Here is a 20,060-nt window from a genome sequence, read left to right as displayed (position 1 = left end):
AGTGCTGGATAGGAAGGAGGATGTAAATGATGTGTTGAATGCACCATTTACCATGGCAGAGGTGAAAAGAGCAATAGGTAAGGCTGGGTTAACTTCACCTGGGAAAGATTAGGTGTTATGTTGGCCCATCTTAGTGATGAGGCACTGGATAAGGTATTGGTGTTGTACTCTGGATAAGAGCGTCTGCTAAATGACTAAAATGTAAATGTAAATGTACAACAGAGTGTGGGAGGAGGGGAAACTACCAGGCAGTTGGAAGGAGGCAGTAGTTGTACCAATCCGGAAGCCCGGGAAGGATCCAACGAGGCCAACAAGCTATCGGCCAATAGCTTTAACATCACATGTATGTAAGATTATGGAACTTATGATTACGGAGAAGCTAACTTACTTCCTGGGGAGCAGAGGGCTAGTATCGCCACATCAGAGTGGGTTCAGGAAGGGTAGGGGAACTATGGATCCAGTGCTCTGCTTAGAAGCAGAGGTCAGGAAGGCTCAGGAGAAAAAGGAGACTGTTGTAGCTGTCTTTTTTGATGTGGAGAAGGCGTATGATATGATGTGGAAGGAGGGGTTGTTAATCAAGCTTGATATTATGGGGGTAGGAGGAAGAACGTACAACTGGATAAAGGATTTCCTGTTTGGAAGGTCTATCCAGGTGAGGGTGGGGAAGTCTTTATCAGGCAGCTACCTGGTGGATAACGGTACACCACAGGGGAGCGTGATTAGTCCTCTGTTGTTCTCAATCTTGATCAATGATGTTTACTCTCAGGTACAGCCGGATATTGGGAGGTCGTTATTTGCAGATGATGGGGCCTTATGGAAGAGGGGAAGAAATGTGCCATACATAGTCAGGAAGGTACAGGAAGCAATTGATGAAGTAGAGCGGTGGGCATTCATGTGGGAATTCAGGTTCTCTGTAGAGAAAACTCAAACAGTGTTCTTTACCAGGAGGAAGGTGGGAGATGAGGTATGCTTGAGGTTATATGGGAGAAACTTGGAGAGGGTGGGGTCCTTCAGGTTCCTTGTGGTATACTTTGACACTAGGCTGACCTGGGCAGAACACATTGAGAGAGTGGTGGGAAAGTGTAAGAAGGTGCTAAATGTGATGCGCTGTCTGACGGGGAAGGAGTGGGGGGCTGGGCGTTCCTCATTGAAGACCATGTATGTTGCATTGATCCGATCTGTAATAGACTATGGCAGTATAGCATATGGTTCGGCAGCCCGGACCTCACTGGAAAGGTTAGATATCATACAGGGGCAGGGACTCAGAATATGTAGTGGGGCGTTTCGGACGTCCCCAGTGGCTGCATTACAGGTGGAGATGGGGGATATGTCTGCAATGGGATATGCCATTGCAGATTAGGAGACAGCAGCTGGCAATGAATTATTGGGTCAACCTACAAGGACATGGGGTGTCTCATCCTGCGAAAGGGATCGTACAGGCATGCTGGGAACATGAGCGAAGACAGAACACGAGCTTTGGGTGGGTGGGTAATACCCAGGCGAAGGAGATGGGACTGTATGGAAGGGAGTTTAGTCCAACGGTAGTTATTCCTGTAAATCCACCATGGCTACTCCCACCTCCAGTCGTTGATCTAGAAGTGTTGGCGAGACTACAGAAAGATAGGGAGGGTGTTGATCCATCTGATTTGTTTAAGAGACGTCTGGATAGTGTTTATCAGGATTTTGTGGCCATTTACACAAATGGTTCAAAAGATCCAAGGACAGGATGTACTGGGTCAGCATTTGTAGTGCAGGAATGTGGGGTGGAAGTCAGGAAACGTATTACATATCATCTCGCTGTATGTACGGCGGAGCTGATGGCCATACTGTTGGCCTTGCAGTGGGTGGAGGAAGTCAAACAATCAGAGTAGTTATTTGCTCTGATTGATGTTGATGTTGAAGTTTCAATGAGCAAGGCAGAGGCAAAAAGACTGATATATACAGTGATGGTGCAGAGATGGCAGGAGCAGTGGAATAGAGATAATAAGGGAAGGCATTTATTTCAAGTACAGAGGAAAGTCGGGGAGGACGGCAGGAAGGGACAGAAGAGAGGAGGATATTTTTTTACAAGATTAAGGGTGGGACGCAGCCAGTTGAATAAGACATGAAATGTGATAGGAAAGCATCCAACAAGAAAGTGTGATTATTGTCAGGAAACAGAGACTGTGGAGCGTGTATTGCTACAGTGTGCAGTATCAGAGGGAAAGAATGAGGATGAGATCTAGTATGAGGGAGAAGGGGATACAGGAAATTAGTTTAAAGAGTATATTGAGTAGAACGTTATTAGATAGAGTCTCAAATATGTTATCTTTTTTTAAGAGCAACGGGGCTGGCAGGTAGGATTTAGTTTCTCCCTGTCTCTGGCCCACACTCCAGTACAGTAGGTGGCGGTAATGCACCATAACGTTGAATGCCAACAGCTGATAAACCCCACTGAAGAAGAAGAATACGTGACCCGGATGTACCTAGTTATTCTTGCTTGATTTAGAGCGGTGTTAGAACCACAGTAGAGGAAAGAACGCATTTCTAGCTAATTGAAATACACGTATCTGCTATTGTTTCAGGTATGACAATATTCCAGTATTTGAAGATATACTTTTTTGTCAAAAGAGTCAGGTTTTGCCCCGTAACTGACAAAGTACAGCGGTCTTGACAATTTACCTGGCTAATGTAATGCAGTCCAGCTGCTAGCCTAACGTTTCCTAGCTAGCCAGCTAAATATGACGCCTACGACTGCTAGCTAGCTAGCTACTTGAGCGGAACCGGTGATTCACTGACAGCTAGCTACAGTAGCTACATTATCAGCTTGCTTATTGAGTTGTTTCTGCAATTGATTCTAGGTATTGAAAGATAAGTAGCTAGCTCCTTCAAATAACACATCACATTACCTAACACCTTTCTTCGTTTGTTGTGATATAGCTTCATCAAGTAATCTCTTGCCAGCTCGTTAATTAGCTAGCCAGCAATGTAACTAGCTATGTGACTAACTAGCACGTTTGACAGGTGTCAAGGTTAGTTTACCAACATTTGACGTTGACATACCCTTTCCTACGTAAGATGATGAGAATAGTAATGTCTACTAACATTATGCAAAATGAAAGTGGAAGATGGAAGATGTCCATCTGTTGACAGTCTGTCGATGCTGCCTTATTTCAGTCAAACAGTAAACATCCTCATTCATCCAGGACTCTACTGTAAAATGTTTTACAAGGAGCACACGTGAGCCTAATTTGAAAAATGTAGGAGCACAATGAAAAAGTTGAGGTATTAAAGGGCCAATCCGTAGTAGAAACAATAACAAATAATAATCCCCGCCACTGTTTCTGTCAGAGGTTGAGGGATGGTGCTGGAGAAATGTAACCACACTCAAATTCATAGACAGAACTATGGATGCAAGGACTGACCATCCATGATATACACAGTATACTTTTAACCATGTGTTGAGGCTATATGGTGTTTCCTTACTTAGTTTACAAACAATAGAAAAACAACCTTATATTTTTGGCTTCTGATGTGGTATGACAGTCGAACTAAGCGCATGGGGCATTTATATTATACATTTCAAGAATCAATGGGTTTAGATAATTAATTTATAATTCAAAAAAATGTAGTAACTGCAGATTGCCCCTTTAGTTATACGAATTGCCAGCAAATACAGGGTTTAGGAGCACCAGAAAAATAGATTTTTAAGATTGAGATATAGCCTATATGATTCCTAGCTGCTTTTGAAGCGCTCCCCTTTCCCTTTCGTTCTGTGCCACCACATGTTTGCATACTACTGGGACAGCGAAGAAATCATTACAACAATTATTACCTGGGTGATTTTTTTTTTCTAGGGCACTGGTGTTACCAAATTACAATTTCAGGTAGCACAGCAAAATATTTAGGATCATATGCCTCCAAAATGGTAGCCCTGTAGAGCCCTGTCAATAAGCTAATCAGTCAGTCTGTGGTTCACAGTTATTCAATCATTTAACATTGGGTTTCTGTTATTCCTCAGGCCTGAATGAAAATCCATACTGTCTGGGTTTAGCCTAGGGGTACCAGTCTGTTTGAGTTATCATTCCACTTCTTGGCACGGAGTAGCATATAAGGAGTGGATAGTTAGTAAAACAGGTTCTGGATTTTAGAATCTGGGTTCCCCTGCATCCCCTGATTGCCCTCACAGACTGGCACACATTTAACACTTGAAACAACTTCTGTAGAATTGTTTGAACTCACCTAGTCCAGTGCTCTACCACAGTGTACCTCTCTGTCCAGGCTGGTGCCAGCACCTGTTGATGGAGTCTATGCTCCAGTGAGATGACTGACCAGGGCAACAACAACCAAAACATCTCCCGCAACCCCTTCGCTGCCCTTTTCAGCTCCCTCGCCGACGCCAAGCAGTTTGCGTCGGGCCAGAAACCACCTTCGCGCCATGGCGAACCACCCTGTGAGTTAACCCTCCAGAGGAGGAGTTACAGAGCGTGCATGCTTTTGCTCCAGCCCAGCTCTAACACACGACCTGACTAATCGGCTGCATGACAGGACCTTGATTAGCTCAATCGGTGGTGTTTTAGTGCTGGGTTGGAATAAAGCCATGCAAACCTCATTGCTCCCCAACAGTTGGCCACTCCAGCTATAATAGTTCATTGTGTTACTCATTTTGGTCTGTCTGTCTAACTTAAACATTACTAATATGATGTGGCACGCTCACTGGCTTGACGCTCGACAATGACCTCATACGGTTTCATATATCTGCTGGCTTATGTAATGTGTTGCAGCGGAGGACTCGGATGGGAGTCAGTCAGAGTCAGAGAACTCGGACAGCATCGAGGACAATGACGACTCGGTGGCCGAAATCAGCCGCTCCTTCCTGTCGCGGCAGGAACTGTGTGAACAGCTCAACATCAACCACATGATCCAGAGGATCTTCCTCATCACCTTGGACAACAGTGAGTGCAGGAAGTTAGATAGGAGCGTATTAAGGTTTTTACACTTTTTTCTATTGGAGTAGCGTCATGATGCCGCTTGTCCCTTCTTCTAATTTTCAGAATCTTGTTGTCATGTAAACAACCCTTACTGTTGCCTGGCTGGGTCTATCTGATGTTGCGTAGTGATATGAACTAAAGCAAATCAGTTTGTTTCCCAGGCAACCATTTATGTGCCCATACACAAGCAACGGCTCAATTCATCACCCGTCAACCTCCCCCTGTTTTAATGACAAAGCCCCCATTCTGACTGTTTCATTTATTCCCCTGTGCTTTCTGTTGATTAATCTGAGGTGCTGGATTGAGGCATGGTCAATGTGTGATCACAGCTTTCTTAAACTCCTTCGTAAACTCAAAGGAATTCAGTACATTCATCCTTCCTGGCAGTCTTTTCTTCATGACATCACTCTGTGTCTGTACTAGATTAGATGGAGAGCGATCAGCGTGGCATCAGCCAACTGACTGAGTCAGAGGCTGTGTCATCAAGGGGGTCTACAGGTCCCAGATGACTGTCTTCCTCCATTAGTGTCTTATTTTCCCGCTCATCATCCCTCACTGACTGGCATGAAAGTGCCCTGATGATGGAGCCCCTTTCTGTCCATTTCTAGTCTAAATCTAATCTAATCTGCTCGGCCTCTTTTAGTATTCCATTTCAGGGCCATCCAGTAAACAGTAAATTACTCACCCCAGCTCAATACTCATAAACTGGATACTGGAATGAGTCATGATTGACTGTGTCTGCTGTAAGTGAAAAGTAAAATGGTCTGAGTGTTTGGAGTCTGCTGTTCAACAACTGTTGTTTGACCTCAGGTGACCCCAGTCTGAGAGGATGCAATGGGATTCCTCCACGCTGCGTGTTCCTGGAGGAAATGGCCGCAGAGATGGACGGGCAAGACTGGCTAGACATGGACAACATCGAGCAGGTACAATAGGATCGGACAGTGGGAATGGTGGTGGCGAACTGTTCGCTGGTCAGCTCAGTTGACCTCTATGCCATAAGATCCACATATACAGTGCTGTATCCTTTTCTCATGACGATTTCCTCGCTGGCTTGTATTTTCAGGGGACTAGGCCTATTATGTATACAGTGCATCGTCTACTCTAAGAAGATGGTATAGTGAAAAATACATAGCAACCTTATGCTCAACAGGGAGCAGAGATCAGTAAGTAAGGACATAAAGTTGATAGCACAGAATGTTGGCTAAGTTTGACATTTTTTCTCCTATATTAGGCACTCTTCAACAGATTACTGATGCTGGAGCCAGGGAACCACCTCATCTACATGACCTCGTGTAATGCTGTGAATCTCTCTGCCGACCGAGACGCTGGGGACAAGTGCGCCATACCGTTCCTCTACGCCTGCTACCAGAGAGCCAAGGAAGAGGTGGGGTCACATACACAGCTCACTCTCATTCCTAATTTCTTCCTCCACCAATTGCCAGTCATAATTCAGTCAGGAAAAGTTTGCTGTAAAAGGCATACAGAGTGTACTAAACATTACAGACTTGCCAAGTGAATCTAGGTGAAAGCTATGATCCCTTATTGATGTCACTTGTTAAATCCACTTCAATCAGTGTAGATGAAGGGAAGGAGACAGGTTAAAGAAGGATCTTTAAGCCTTGAGACAATTGAGACATGGATTGTGTATGTGTGCTATTCAGAGGGTGAATGGGCAAGACAAAAGATTTAAGTGCCTTTGAACGGGGTATGGTAGTAGGTGCCAGGCGCACCGGTTTTCTACGCTCAACAGTTTCCTGTGTGTATCAAGAATGGTCCACCACCCAAAGGACATCCAGCCAACTTGACACAACTGTTGGAAGCATTGGCGTCAACATGGGCCAGCATCCCTGTAGAACGCTTTTATATTTAGGTGTTCATAATGTTTTGTCCACTCTGTGTCTAAACCATGCTGTATAGGACAATGTAAAACGAAAATATCAGCGCCTGCACAGTTCGGTTTGGGTCACCACAATAGTGTGAAAAGGTTCATAGTCTTACTGAACATAATGAATGACCTGTCTAAGGTTAAATCTGCTGTTTATTTCTAGATCATTTCAGTCTGCATATAGGCAAAAGAAAGCATGTTTAGCTTGTGCTCCATTGCTGACAATGACGTGACAAATTCCTCCCTGGTCCCTCCCTACATTACAAACCCCCAGGTCACCAAAGTACCGGAGAAGCTGCTGTCGTACGCAGTGCGCTGTAAGAATCTGACGGTGTCCAACACGTGCACGGTCCTGCTCACCCCCGAGATCTACATCAGCCAGAACGTGTACGAGCAGCTACTGGATCTGCTGCTGGAGGGAGTCGGCGGAGCCCGTGAGTCCATTCAATTATTAAAGCTTTGACTGTCTGAGGATCCCTGTTCTGTTCCATCTCAGTAGCCAAAGAAAGTGGTGTTGTCTGCTGCTCAGGTATCAACTGTTGAGGCCTCCCAAGACAGGATGTGCTGTAATTTAAGATAGTTTGCCCCCGCTGATTAAATAACTGGTTTTTACTAGTTTGAACTTGTCGATCTGCATTTGAGAGTATAATATCCTGACTTCGCTGTGTTGTTGTGTGTGGTTTGTGTCCGGAAAAGGGGGGAAAGAGGCCTGTACAATACAGAGAATATACTTTACTGAACTGTATAGACTACATTGTTTTTTCCCCTGATATATACCTAAGCCCTTTTTTGAGCCATGAAAAACCCTGTACATATATGGTTCTGTAAAGTACAGTATCTTCTCTGCATTATACAGGGCTATTATTCAGGGTTTTTACTTATCTATACCTAAGCCCCTTTTTGAGCCAAGAAAAACCCTGACATAAAGTGTGGTTTCTGTTGTGCGTTGCAGAGCTGGAGGAGGTGGTGGAGTTCGTGGAGGAGGTGATCGCTGGCCTGTTGGTTGACCAGGAGGTGCGCACCTTCAGCGAGGTGATCGTGCCCGTGCTCGATATCTTCCAAGGCCGTGTAAAAGACTTGGATCTCTGCCAGCTGCTGCTCTTCTCCTACCTGGACCTTCTCCTCTACTTCAGCCGGCAAAAAGATATCGCTACGGTCAGGGGCCAAAATGCATCGTCATCACTCCTCTGGACTATTTTGTATAACCGTGATTATTACTTGATTATATTCTATTCTGTTCTATATTATTCTATTTAGAACAATATTATTATTCTTTTAACAACTGCATTCATATGTCTGAGATGGACAACCTTGATCTCAAAAGTAGTTTACTCTCTTAATATACTTCAAATTGTTTTACTCCAGGTATTGGTGGAGCACATCCATCCCAAAGATCCCAACAATGGGCTTCAGTATCAGAAGACCCTCCTTGGCACTGTGTTGAGTATCTCTTGCCTGCTGAAGACGCCGGGGGTGGTGGAGGGTCACGGCTTCTTCCTCAACCCATCACGCTCCAGTCCACAGGAAATGAAGGTCCAGGAGTCCAACATACACCAGGTAAGGGCACAAGAAATAGAGGCTTTGGTCAAAAGTAGTGCATTATATAGGGAATAGGGTGCTATTTAGGACGGACCCCTAACCTTATCTTCTGTGTCTCCAAAACCCCACTTAGGCCTACATCCAGCTTACTGCCAAGGGACAGACAGATTCTAAGGGTCAGACACAAGCTTAGTCTAAGCTTATGTCTGAGTCACTTTCACTCAGATATCATATGAACACAGCATAAGTCCTGGCAAAATGTGTAGAATTGCAGGAAATTCGCTTTAAATATATATATACAGTTGAAGTCGGAAGTTTACATACACTTAGGTTGGAGTCATTAAAACTCATTTTTCAACCACTCCACAAAGAAACAAGATTCTCTGGTCTGATGAAACCAAGATTGAACTCTTTGGCCTGAATGCCAAGCGTCACGTCTGGAGGAAACCTGGCACCATCCCTATGGTGAAGCATGGTGGTGGCAGCATCATGCTGTGGGGATGTTTTTTAGCGGCAGGGACTGGGAGACTAGTCAGGATCGAGGCAAAGATGAACGGAGCAAAGTACAGAGAGATCCTTGATGAAAACCTGCACCAGAGCGACCTCAGACTGGGGTGAAGGTTCACCTTCCAACAGGACATCGACCCTAAGCACACAGCCAAGACAATGGAGGAGTGGCTTCGGGACAAGTCTCTGAATGTCCTTGAGTGGCCCGCCCAGACTTGAACCCGATCAAACATCTCTGGAGCGACCTGAAAATAGCTGTGCAGCAACGCTCCCCATCTAACCTGACAGAGCTTGAGAGGATCTGCAGAGAAGAATGGTAAAAACTCCCCAAATACAGGTGTGCTAAGCTTGTAGCGTCATACCCAAGAAGACTCAATGCTGTAATCGCTGCCAAAGGTGCTTCAACAAAGTACTGAGTAAAAAACGACCAATTTCACTGGAGCGTAGAGCGAGATTCCCAAAGGCTGGTGCGTTAGCCTTTTCGCCTGCTCCAATTTCGCTCCAGTAGCGCTCACTTCACCAGCTCAGGGCATGCCCGGCCCAGCATGCATTTGTAGTCTACTTGTGTGCTGCTATAGTCCCTTGCTTTAGCTACTGTCATGGAGTTTGCTAAATATTTTCATAAAGAAACTGATAAAACAAACAGGTGCAAAATCAAGGTGACTTACAAAGATGAGGACCGAGAGGTAGTGCGGTGATGTAGCGTCCACAACTAAAGAATCATTGTGGAATCTGAAAAGACACGTATCCCGAAAGCATGATGGTGTACTTACTATGTGCACATGCTAAAATAAAGGAATGAGGTGGGTAGATAACTATGTGTGTCATTGTTGCAAAGTATTTATAAACAAAACATCTGATTGAACGTTCACTTTTGTTCTATTATCTATCTATATAATTTATTATCTATATCCATAATTGATTTGGGCCAAATAGGCCTGCCATATTCCCACTTTCAAGGAGCTTTCCATTTTGATTGGTTATTTTGCCTAAAAACCTTTAAGCCTACCTATAGAAAAAATAAACTGCATCTCTGCCCAGCCTGGAAAGAGTGGCCCAAAGGGTGTTTACCATCCCCAGTGGCTCTGCAGGGGAGGAGAGGATATTCTCTGCTGCTGGCCTGCTCTCCAGGCACCATCGCATGAGCCTTAAGCCACAGACTGGCCAAACCCGTGTTTATAGAAATGAATTCAAAGGCACTGTAGACTGAGCCTAATAAGGAATTTTTCATTTAATTTGTATTTAATACTAAGTCAGAGCCTATATGCGCAATTTATAGACTATAATGATTTAATACAACAAAATGTTGTTTAAATGCTGAGCGCCTAATGCCCCTACCAGCCTATGGTGTCGCACTCGCAAATGCTTCACAATGTATTTCTTTGTAGGCTATAGCCTTGAAATAATTGAAATAATATTTAGTGTGTATATGCTGTTTAATATGACATGTAGCCTATTTGAAATGGTGAGCGCTTCTAAAATACTTTTCATTCAAATCATCTGGTTTGGTTTCAATACTTTAAAACCAAATGATAGGTCCAGGTAGTCACAAAAAAATTATTTCCTGTGAGCGCGGAGCGGTTTTTAGCGGAGCGGTTGAAAAGGACGTGGAGTGCCGGAGCCGCTCCTTGAGCAATGAGCGGGAATTCCGACCACTCAACTCCGCTCCCATACTCTGCTCCCATCTAGTTATTGACATATCCTTTCCTGCTCTCCTTTCCTCCCAGTTCATGGGCCAGTTCCATGACAAGCTGCACCAGCTCCTGAAGAACCTGCTGCAGCAGTCGGGTGAGACACGCCACCTGCTGCTCTCCTGGCTAGGCAGCTGCCTGCAGGCCAACGCCGGGCGCGCCAAGATCTGGGCCAACCAGATGCCCGAGATCTTCTTCCAGATGTACGCCTCAGATGCCTTCTTCCTCAACCTGGGCGCCGCACTGCTCAAGCTGTGCCAGCCCTTCTGCCGGCCGCGCTCCCCCAAGCTGCTCACCTTCAACCCCACCTACTGCGCCCTCAAGGAGCTCAGCGAGGAGGAGCGGCGCAACCGCAACGTGCACGCCAGAGGTGTGTCTGGGTCATTGGATATCCTTTTTACATCATTAGTTCTCTTTTTTATGTTCGTAAATATGAATCTTTCCTAATTTTCTCATTGATCATTAGGTCTGGACAAAGAGACGTGTCTCGTCCCCCTCCCCCCCCAGCAGTCGGTGCAGTACTCACAGTCATATAGCCTCCTCACTGAGAACCTCATCCTCACCCAGATGACCCTGCACCTGGGCTTCCACAGGTAACTAACTGGCCCTGTTCAGAAGGGTTCAACGTTACAGAACATTCAGATATAATACAAATTATAGGATAGATATGATTGTCTTTCAAGTAGAATAGGGAATCATGTCAGGTCTATTCAATGCATTTCTATCGGCAAATTTGTGAACATATCTCCTCACTGAATATACCCCTGACCTAGCAATGCTGTATCCATATGATGAGCATTAGTACTGTATATCATCACAGGGTTTTGGGTTTGTGCATGAAGAAAGTTCTACTTGCCATGTTAGTACACAATACTTTTGGTTCCTCGACACACACAGAAAACTCTCAGTGGAGGTTCTCCATTGAGCATGGGTTTAAGTCCAGGAGTTGGCTCGATATGTACCCGGGAACCTGGCCCTTGGAGTAGACTTGTGATAATATCTCATAGTGTTATCCTTCATAACAGCTGAGCCATATGTACTGTATCTAATGTTGTGAACTGGGCCGTGACAAATTTCCGTTGTTCGCTGTAACATTTGGTTAATAAAGTTGTATTGTGTCTTCTCCTTGCCTCTCCCTAGACTCCACGAGCAGATGGTGAAGATGAACCAGTCTCTCCACCGGCTGCAGGGTACGTGGCGGGAGGCCCAGCTCACGGGCGGCCCGGCGGCCGAGCAGCTCCGCGAGCAGTTCGAGCGCCTCATGACGGTCTACCTGTCAACCAAAGCAGCAGCCACCCAGCCGGGCATGCTGCAGTGCTGCCTCAACCTGCAGGCGTCCAGCGCCACACTCCTGGTTCAACTGGGCCTCAGCAACCAGGGGCCTGAGCACATCCAGCTCTCCTTCCCCCTGCCGCCGCTACACAACAGCCTGCTCTGTCACATGCCAGGTAGCTGCCCCTCCCTCCCTCTGTCAGTTTACTTCTCTTTTTTTGTTTAGCTGAGTGACTTACAGTCAGGGCATTTAACTAAGGTAGGAACGACAACCAAGTATCACAGTCCTTTCAGGTAAAACTTTCCGTCAACCTTGCTTGTTTACTTACTTAGTTAGACCAGTCGCCCCATGAGGAGCAAAGGCCGTCAACAACTCAACTTTTGGCAGTCTTTTCAATATTGCGCCATCGACCTTGACGTCACGTTTTCAGTCATTTGACAGATGCTCTTATGCTGACTTGCAGTCAGTGCGTACAATAGAGGTGCCATAGAAACAAACGGAACATGGCTTTGTGGCCGTGGTTGCACCTTTACAATGCAGAAAACCGCTCGTCTCTAGCTCAAACCGTTCAAAACTAAAGACCTATTTTAACGGAGCTATTTTATTTATTTATTTCCTGCATGGATTGCGGGACGCTCTTAAAGGGGTACACACAAATTAATCATCATGAGTAAGGAACTTTTATTATGCAAGCTATGAAAATAGTTCAAATAAACCCTATTTAATCTAAAAAAAAATAACGTTTGTCACAGAAAAGCGTTGATTTGCAGTAAGTATCAGATTTAGATGGTCATTACCACTAAATTAATTAATAGGGATATTTTAGGTGTGCCGCAGAATTTTTTATCCCATCAAGTTGTTCCAAAGTTCATAAAAGGTTGGGAACCACTGTGCTAAATAACAGCAAGTCCCAATGACAGTGTCCCAATGACAGTGCTATATAAGAGTTGTGAGAGAATAACACATATGAAGAGAGCAGAGGAGGCTGGTGAGAGTAGCTATAGGAGGACAGGCTCATTGTAATGGCTGGAATGGAATGAATGGAAACACCTAACACATCAAACACATGGAAACAACGTGTTTGACTCCATTCCATTGATTCCATTCCAGCCATTTAAAATGAGCCTATAGCCCCTCCCACCATCCTCCTCTGGTAGAGAGTGTATTAATACGATGACTACTAGGAGGGGTTGGTTATCAAAAGGATTCTTGTACGTCTGCAGAGTTCTTTGCAGAGAACTTGGGAGATTTCTTTGTCTTCCTCCGCCGCTTCGCTGACGAGGTCCTGGAGTCTTCTGCCGAGAGTTTGGAGCAGGTCCTCAACTTCATCACTGTGTTCATGGGAAACGTGGAGAGGTAGGGGAGAGAGGGAGAGGCGTTGAGTTCACCCACGCACACACACACAGTACCAGGCCACATGTTTACACCTCTGTGCATAATATCCATGTGTCCTGGTACATACAATGCCTTGAGGACTGTTTATCCCCATTGGCTGTTACAACAGTCACTCTTCTGGATGTGATATTCCTAAGGGGTTTATGTGTCTACCATTTGGAGTCATCTATGTTCCTATTGTGTTACTCTTTACCCATGTACCCAGGATGAAGAACCCTCACTTGCGGGCGAAGCTGGCAGAGGTGCTGGAGGCGGTGATGCCCCACATGGAACCGGTGTCGGCCGGCACGACTCAGCCAGTCATGTTCCAGCGCCAAAGGGTCTTCTGCTCCTACCGCCACGCCCCTCACCTGGCCGAGGCGCTCATCGCTGTGTTTGTGGATATTGAGTTCACTGGTGGGTTTAGTGTGTATGTGTATGTGTGTGTGTGCGCAGTGTATGTGTGTGTGTGTTTGTGTCTTGCACATATGTGTTTGTGTGTGCTAGAATCTAAACCTTTGTGATGAAGCTCAAGTGCAAGCATGATGTGACTTGTATGTTATTGACTTTTCTCCTCAGGTGACCCTCACCAGTTTGAACAGAAGTTCAACTACAGGAGACCTATGTATCCCATCCTCAAGTACATGTGGGGGAAGGAGAGCTACAGGGAGAGCATTAAGGCAAGCTTGTCTCCCCGTTTGTCTTAGTTATTTAGATGGTACCACATGTAGAGTCGTCCTTATTGAAGACAGCAGGAAACACACGGTATTACTCTTCAGTTCTGCACCATTATGTACCAAAATGCTTATGTGGAATGTTGTTTACTTCAGAGTCTTGCTGTTTATGCATCCGAGAACCTCGAGGCAATGAATCCTCCACTCTTCCTGCGGTATCTGAATCTCCTGATGAACGACGCCATCTTCCTGCTCGACGAAGCTATACAGGTGAGAAACTGTCAGCATTTAGCGCTCGTTTTATGAAAAGGACATTCCTAGCATTGACTTATATTGACTTATATCCATCTCAGTGGTGGCTGGTGCCACTTTAAATCAGAGGACGGGCTCATTTTAATGGCTGGAATGGAATCAACAAACGGTATTAAAACACATGGTTTCTATGCGTTTGATACCATTCCATTCATTCCATTCCGACCATTACTATGAGTCGTCCTCAGCTCACCAGCCTCTACTGATCCATAAAAGACAAATCTGCTCCAATTGGTTTTAATTTTGGAAATCTGTTCCAAAGTATTCCCATGCATAATAGAGAGATATACTTGTAAGCAAGGTTTGAAATACTTATGTTTTAGTCAAATATTATATCTGTTTGGGCTTCTTGCAGTCAATTTGCCATGTACAATTTGCCATCCGCTCAAGAAGAAATTGGCCCGCGGCTGAATCTAGTTGATGTTCTCTGGTTTACATGAAGCTCCTACATTTCAACTGTGTCAGATTTTGCCACTACTTCTCTCTGAACTGGTCCTTGTCGTGGTAGTACCTGAGCAAGATCAAGCTTCTGCAGCTGGAGAAGGACCATGGCGAGTGGGAGGGCCTGGCTCCTGATGCCCTCAGGGAGAAGGAGTCCAGTCTGCAGATGTTGGGACAGCTGGCACGCTTCCATAATATAATGTCCAACGAGACCATCGGCACACTGGCTTTCCTCACGTCAGGTTAGTTGGAGAGGGAGGATGAATGGATAACAATGATTGGACATACGTCTCTACCTAGAGCTACACAAAATATGGGTGTTGGTGTATTTTTTTGTTGTCCTATTCATTGTTAGTGAAACCATAAGCAGAATTAAGAGATTGCCCTGTTAAAGGTAAATGGCAATAATTTATATTTGATGGCACTGTGTTGTACACTGATGATACAAAACATTAGGAACACCTTTCTCATATTGTGTTGCACCACCTTTTGCCCTCAGACCAGCCTCAATTCGTTGGGGCATAACCTCTACAAGGTGTCGAAAGCGTTCCACAGGGATGCTGGCCCATGTTGACTCCAATGCTTCCTGCAGTTGTGTCAAGTTGGCTGGATGTCCTTTGGGTGGTGGACCATTCTTGATACACACAGGAAACTGTTGAGCGTGAAAAACCCAGCAGCGTTGCAGTTCTTGACACACTCAAACCGGTGCGCCTGGCACCTACTACCATACCCTGTTCAAAGTCAGTTAAATATTTTGTCTTGCCCATTCACCCTTTGAATGGCACACATACGCAATCCATGTCTCAATTGTCTCAAGGCTTAAAAATCTTTCTTTAACCTGTCTCCTCCCCTTCATCTACACTGATTTGAAGTGGATTAAACAAGTGACATCAATAAGGGATCATAGCTTTCACCTGGATTCACCTGGTCAGTCTGTCATGGAAAGAGCAGGTGTGCCTAATGTTTTGTACACTCAGTGTATATTAATATATTGAAACTCATACTCGCTTCTCCCTCGTCATGATATCCCAGAGATCAAGGGTATTTTTGTGCACCCTTTCATGGCCGAGAGGATCATCTCCATGCTCAACCACTTCCTGCAGCACCTGGTCGGCCCCAAGATGGGCGCCCTGAAGGTGAAAGACTTCAGCGAGTTTGACTTCAAGCCCCAACAACTGGTCTCCGATATCTGCAACATCTACCTTAACCTGGGGTACGTTTCAAAATGGCAATATTTCAAGGCTAAGACAAGGCTCAGAAGTTTGTTAGGTTGAAATTCGCTTGCTTTTTCAATCTGTACTTCAGACCTGTATTCTGATTGTATTTGAAATCGTTCAAAAATGTTGAGCGTTTGCCTGGAGCGAAAGGTGGGTGGTGTTTGCATGTTTTGGATGGTTCCATTGGTTTTATTGTGCCAGGCAAGCACAGTCAAGCATAGCTACATTAGTTGAACATTTTTTAAAGTACCATTTGAATCCATGTGTGGCTTATATAGTGCATTTGGAAAGTGTTCAGACCCATTGACTTTTTCCACTTTTTGTTACGTTACAGCCTTATTCTAAAATTGATTAAATTGTTTTTTTTCCTCGTCAATCTACACACAATACCCCATAATGACAAAGCAAAAAGAGGTTTTATTATTTTTTTGCTAATTTATTAAAAATAAAAAACGTAAATATCACATTTACATAAGTATTCAAACCCCTTACTCAGTACTTTGTTGAAGCACATTTTTGCAGCGATTACAGCCTTGAGTCTTCTTGGGTATGACGCTACACACCTTGGCACACCTGTATTTGGGAGGTTTCTACCATTCTTCTCTGCAGATCCTCTCAAGTTCTGTCAGGTTGGAAGGGGAGCGTCGCTACACAGCTATTTTCAGGTCTCTCATTTACATTTACGTCATTTAGCAGACGCTCTTATCCAGAGCGACTTACAGTTAGTGAGTGCATACATTTTCATACTGTTCGATCGGATTCAAGTCCAGGCTCTGGCTAGGCCACTCAAGAACATTCAGAGACTTGTCCCAAGCCACTCCTCCATTGTCTTGGCTGTGTGCTTAGGGTCGTTGTCCTGTTGGAAGGTGAACCTTCGCCCCAGTCTGAGGTCCTGAGCGCTCTGGAGCAGCTTTTCATCAAGGATCTTTCTGTACTTTGCTCCGTTCATCTTTCCCTCGATCCTGACTAGTCTCCCAGTCCCTGCCGCTGAAAAACATCCCCACAGCATGATGCTGCCACCACCATGCTTCACCGTAGGGATGGTGCCAGGTTTCCTCCAGACGTGACGCTTGGCATTCAGGCCAAAGAGTTCAATCTTGGTTTCATCAGACCAGATAATCTTGTTTCTCATGGTTTGAGAGTCCTTTAGGTACCTTTTGGCAAACTCCAAGCAGGCTGTCATGTGCCTTTTACTGAGGAGTGGCTTCCTTTGGCAACTCTACCATAATGGCCTGATTGTTGGGGTGCTGCAGAGATGGTTATCTTTCTGGAAGGTTCTCTCATCTCCACAGAGGAACTCTAGAGCTCACTGAGTAACCATTGGGTTCCTTAGAAGCTGTTCAGAAGCCTTTTGGACCTAGACTTGGCGCTCCGGTACCGCTTGCCGTGCGGTATTTCTGCTTTATTTGTAATACATTTGCAGAAAATTCTGAAAACCTGTTTTAGCTTTTTCATTATGGGGTATTGTGTGATGGATGAGGATATTTTTTATTTTTTAATCAATTTTAGAATACGGCTGTAACGAAAAATTCAAGGGGTCTGAATACTTTCCGAATACACTGTAAGGTGGCTATTTTGTTTTTAGCGATTGTAACAATGTCTGTTTTCTCTTCGACAGTGATGAAGAGAATTTCTGTGCCACTGTCCCAAAAGACGGGCGCTCCTACTCTCCCACGCTCTTCTCTCAGACTGTCCGAGTCCTGAAGAAGATCAACAAGCCCGGAGAAATGGTTGTGGGTTTCGGTCTCCTTGCTGACAAAATAAAGGTTAGATCTGTTGTAGTATCAAATCACCTTATACTGTACCGCTATGCCCTCTCCATACCATAACCCTAAACGAATAACTACTGCCTGTTTTAGTCTCATGCAGACCGACAGCTGCAGGATGAGGAAACGTACGCGGACGCCCCAGACGAGTTCCTGGACCCCATTATGTCCACTCTGATGCTCGACCCTGTGCTGCTCCCCTCTTCCAATGTCACGGTCGATCGCTCGACCATAGCACGGCACTTACTCAGGTGAGTGATTCCCTTAGGAGTAGTATGTCTACGTGCTGCTGGTTTATTCCAGGGGCCGTGTGCATCAAGCATCTCAGAGTAGGCGTGCTGATCTAGGATCAGGTCCCCCCCCTGTCCATGTAGTCTTATTCATTGTGATCTAAAAGGCTAAACTGATCCTTGAGATGCTTGAAACATACGGGCCGAGATCAAGTTTATTTGTACGATATTGAGTATCAATTTTCATTATCCTACAGCGATCAGACAGACCCGTTCAACCGCAGCCCCCTCACCATGGACCAGATCCGGCCCAACGAGGAGCTGAAGCAACAGATCTTACAGTGGCTGGCCCAGCATAAGCAGGATCAGCTGCAGATGGGCCCTAGTGGCTAGCCCTGGGATCTTCTCAAACAAACTATGACTGTACCATACCTTCCCTCACCTCCTTACCGACAGTAGTATGCTCCACTTTGACTCATCCATGTGTGCTTGCCTTCAAGCTTAGGACTTCAAACCACGTGAGCGACTGGTATCTCCCTCTCATGCAGCGCTCAAAAACCCTCACCGGTCAATGGAAGATCCCAGGTCTCAAAAACTGTCAAGAGAGCAGGTAGTGGTACAATTGAAAACCGAGTTGCACTGCTACATTCATACGCCCTATGGAGGTTTTGGAATTCTGCCCCCTGCTTCAGAGAATATACTGTTTACTATCAGTGGTTGCAGTCTGGTCGGAACCACTGGTCTAACTGGACAATAGTCGTTTAGCAATTCCTAAATGATCATCAGCTCTGCCAAATGTTTTGTATATTAAAAGTAGGCAAAGTATACTGAACACACAAGAAAATGGAATATGACTTATTAATTTGTCTCTGTAGTAACCGTAAGGTCTATATGCACCGTCCATCTATGAACCTAAACAAGATTATCTGATGTTATTTAGCATTTACCATTGAAATAATATGTGTTATGCAAGCATACAATACCCATAGAATAAAATGTGGGCAAACCAATCTTCATTGAAAGAATCGGGGCCTAAAACCACCCGCCTTGCTTTAATTTCACTGAAGGAGACCAGACATTTTTCAAGTTATTATTTTGTGGCTTCGTTCCATTTATGATATTAAATGCGCCATCAATGGATATGTCTTATATCCTAAACAAGGAGTCAGGGTGTCACTTACTTTGGTTATTTACAAACTTGTGTGAGTTGCTCTTGTTTGGCGTTTGAGACTTTTAATTCAAAGTGAAGTGTGATTTGCTAAAGAAATTAGTAGAACATGTGGGAAAGAATACCCATTTGATAGCATGCGTTTGTATATGGCATATCTACCAACTTGATGATTACCGGGGTGAAATTATAATGCAATATTTTAACTGTCAAAATGTATTTTGAATGTACAGTATGACTAATAAATAAAAAGCTTTGATGTGTTACAGTATCAAGCTTGCAACAAATGTTTGCATTACTTCTTCCAGTACCATAATAACATGCAATAACCAAGTATGGTTATTAATTGGTAGCTGTTTGTACGCAAACATATTCCCAATACTCACATACTAAAGTTACCATAACATAATGATAATTGAATGGGTATTAGGCACTGAACAAGAAAGTACTTCCCAATTAACATTATCCAATTACACTGAACAAAAATATAAACACAACATGTAAAGTGTTGGTCCCATGTTTCATGAGCTGAAATAAAAGATCCCAGAAATTTTCCATGTGCACAAAAAGCTTATTTCTTTCAAATGTTGTGCAGAAATGTGTTTACATCCCTGCTAGTGAGCATTTCTCATTTGAATGTTAATTTCTCTACCATAAGCCGCCTCCAACGTTGTTTTAGAGAATTTGGCAGTACGTCCAACCGGTCTCACAACCGCAGACCATGTGTTACCACACCAGCCCAGGTCCTCCACATCTGGCTTCTTCACCTGGGGAGTCGTCTGAGACCAGCCACCCGGACAGCTGATGAAACTGTGGGTTTGCACAACCGAATAATTACTGCACAAACTGTCAGAAACCGCCTCAGAGAAGCTCATCTGCGTGCTCGTCGTCCTCACCAGGGTCTTGACCTGACTGCAGTTCGGCGTCGTAACCGACTTCGATGGCCACTGGCACACTCTTCACGGATGAATCCCGGTTTCAACTGTACTGGGCAGATGGCAGACAGTGTGTAT

At 44.7% G+C, this 20,060-nt stretch overlaps 1 protein-coding gene across 1 annotated transcript; it reads left to right on the top strand.

The window, feature by feature from the left end:
• Positions 1-2,478: 2,478 nt before the first annotated feature.
• Positions 2,479-19,602, top strand: LOC311106068 (ubiquitin conjugation factor E4 A-like). The gene is made up of 20 exons (XM_084148363.1): positions 2,479-2,564; positions 4,261-4,432; positions 4,764-4,934; positions 5,781-5,893; positions 6,202-6,354; positions 7,130-7,289; positions 7,808-8,010; positions 8,221-8,412; positions 10,629-10,962; positions 11,059-11,185; positions 11,733-12,040; positions 13,089-13,221; positions 13,466-13,656; positions 13,819-13,919; positions 14,070-14,183; positions 14,734-14,908; positions 15,699-15,879; positions 17,502-17,649; positions 17,743-17,900; positions 18,137-19,602. The coding sequence occupies exons 2-20, from the start codon at positions 4,303-4,305 to the stop codon at positions 18,270-18,272; spliced, it is 3,228 nt and encodes a 1,075-aa protein (XP_084004489.1). The 5' UTR covers positions 2,479-2,564; positions 4,261-4,302; the 3' UTR covers positions 18,273-19,602.
• Positions 19,603-20,060: the final 458 nt, after the last annotated feature.

This window comes from Coregonus lavaretus, assembly GCF_964263955.1.
Source record: "Coregonus lavaretus genome assembly, chromosome: 30".
Classification (NCBI taxonomy): Eukaryota; Metazoa; Chordata; class Actinopteri; order Salmoniformes; family Salmonidae; genus Coregonus; species Coregonus lavaretus.
Note: the sequence above shows the minus strand (reverse complement) of the source record. Positions and strands in the feature narration are given on the sequence as shown.

Coding starts and splice junctions, on each gene's coding strand:
- LOC311106068 (XM_084148363.1), top strand. CDS start 4,303: ATGACTGACCAGGGCAACAACAACCAAAACATCTCCCGCAACCCCTTC. Junction 5,894..6,201: donor ACATGGACAACATCGAGCAG/GTACAATAGGAT, acceptor CTCCTATATTAG/GCACTCTTCAACAGATTACT. Junction 13,222..13,465: donor TTCATGGGAAACGTGGAGAG/GTAGGGGAGAGA, acceptor CCATGTACCCAG/GATGAAGAACCCTCACTTGC.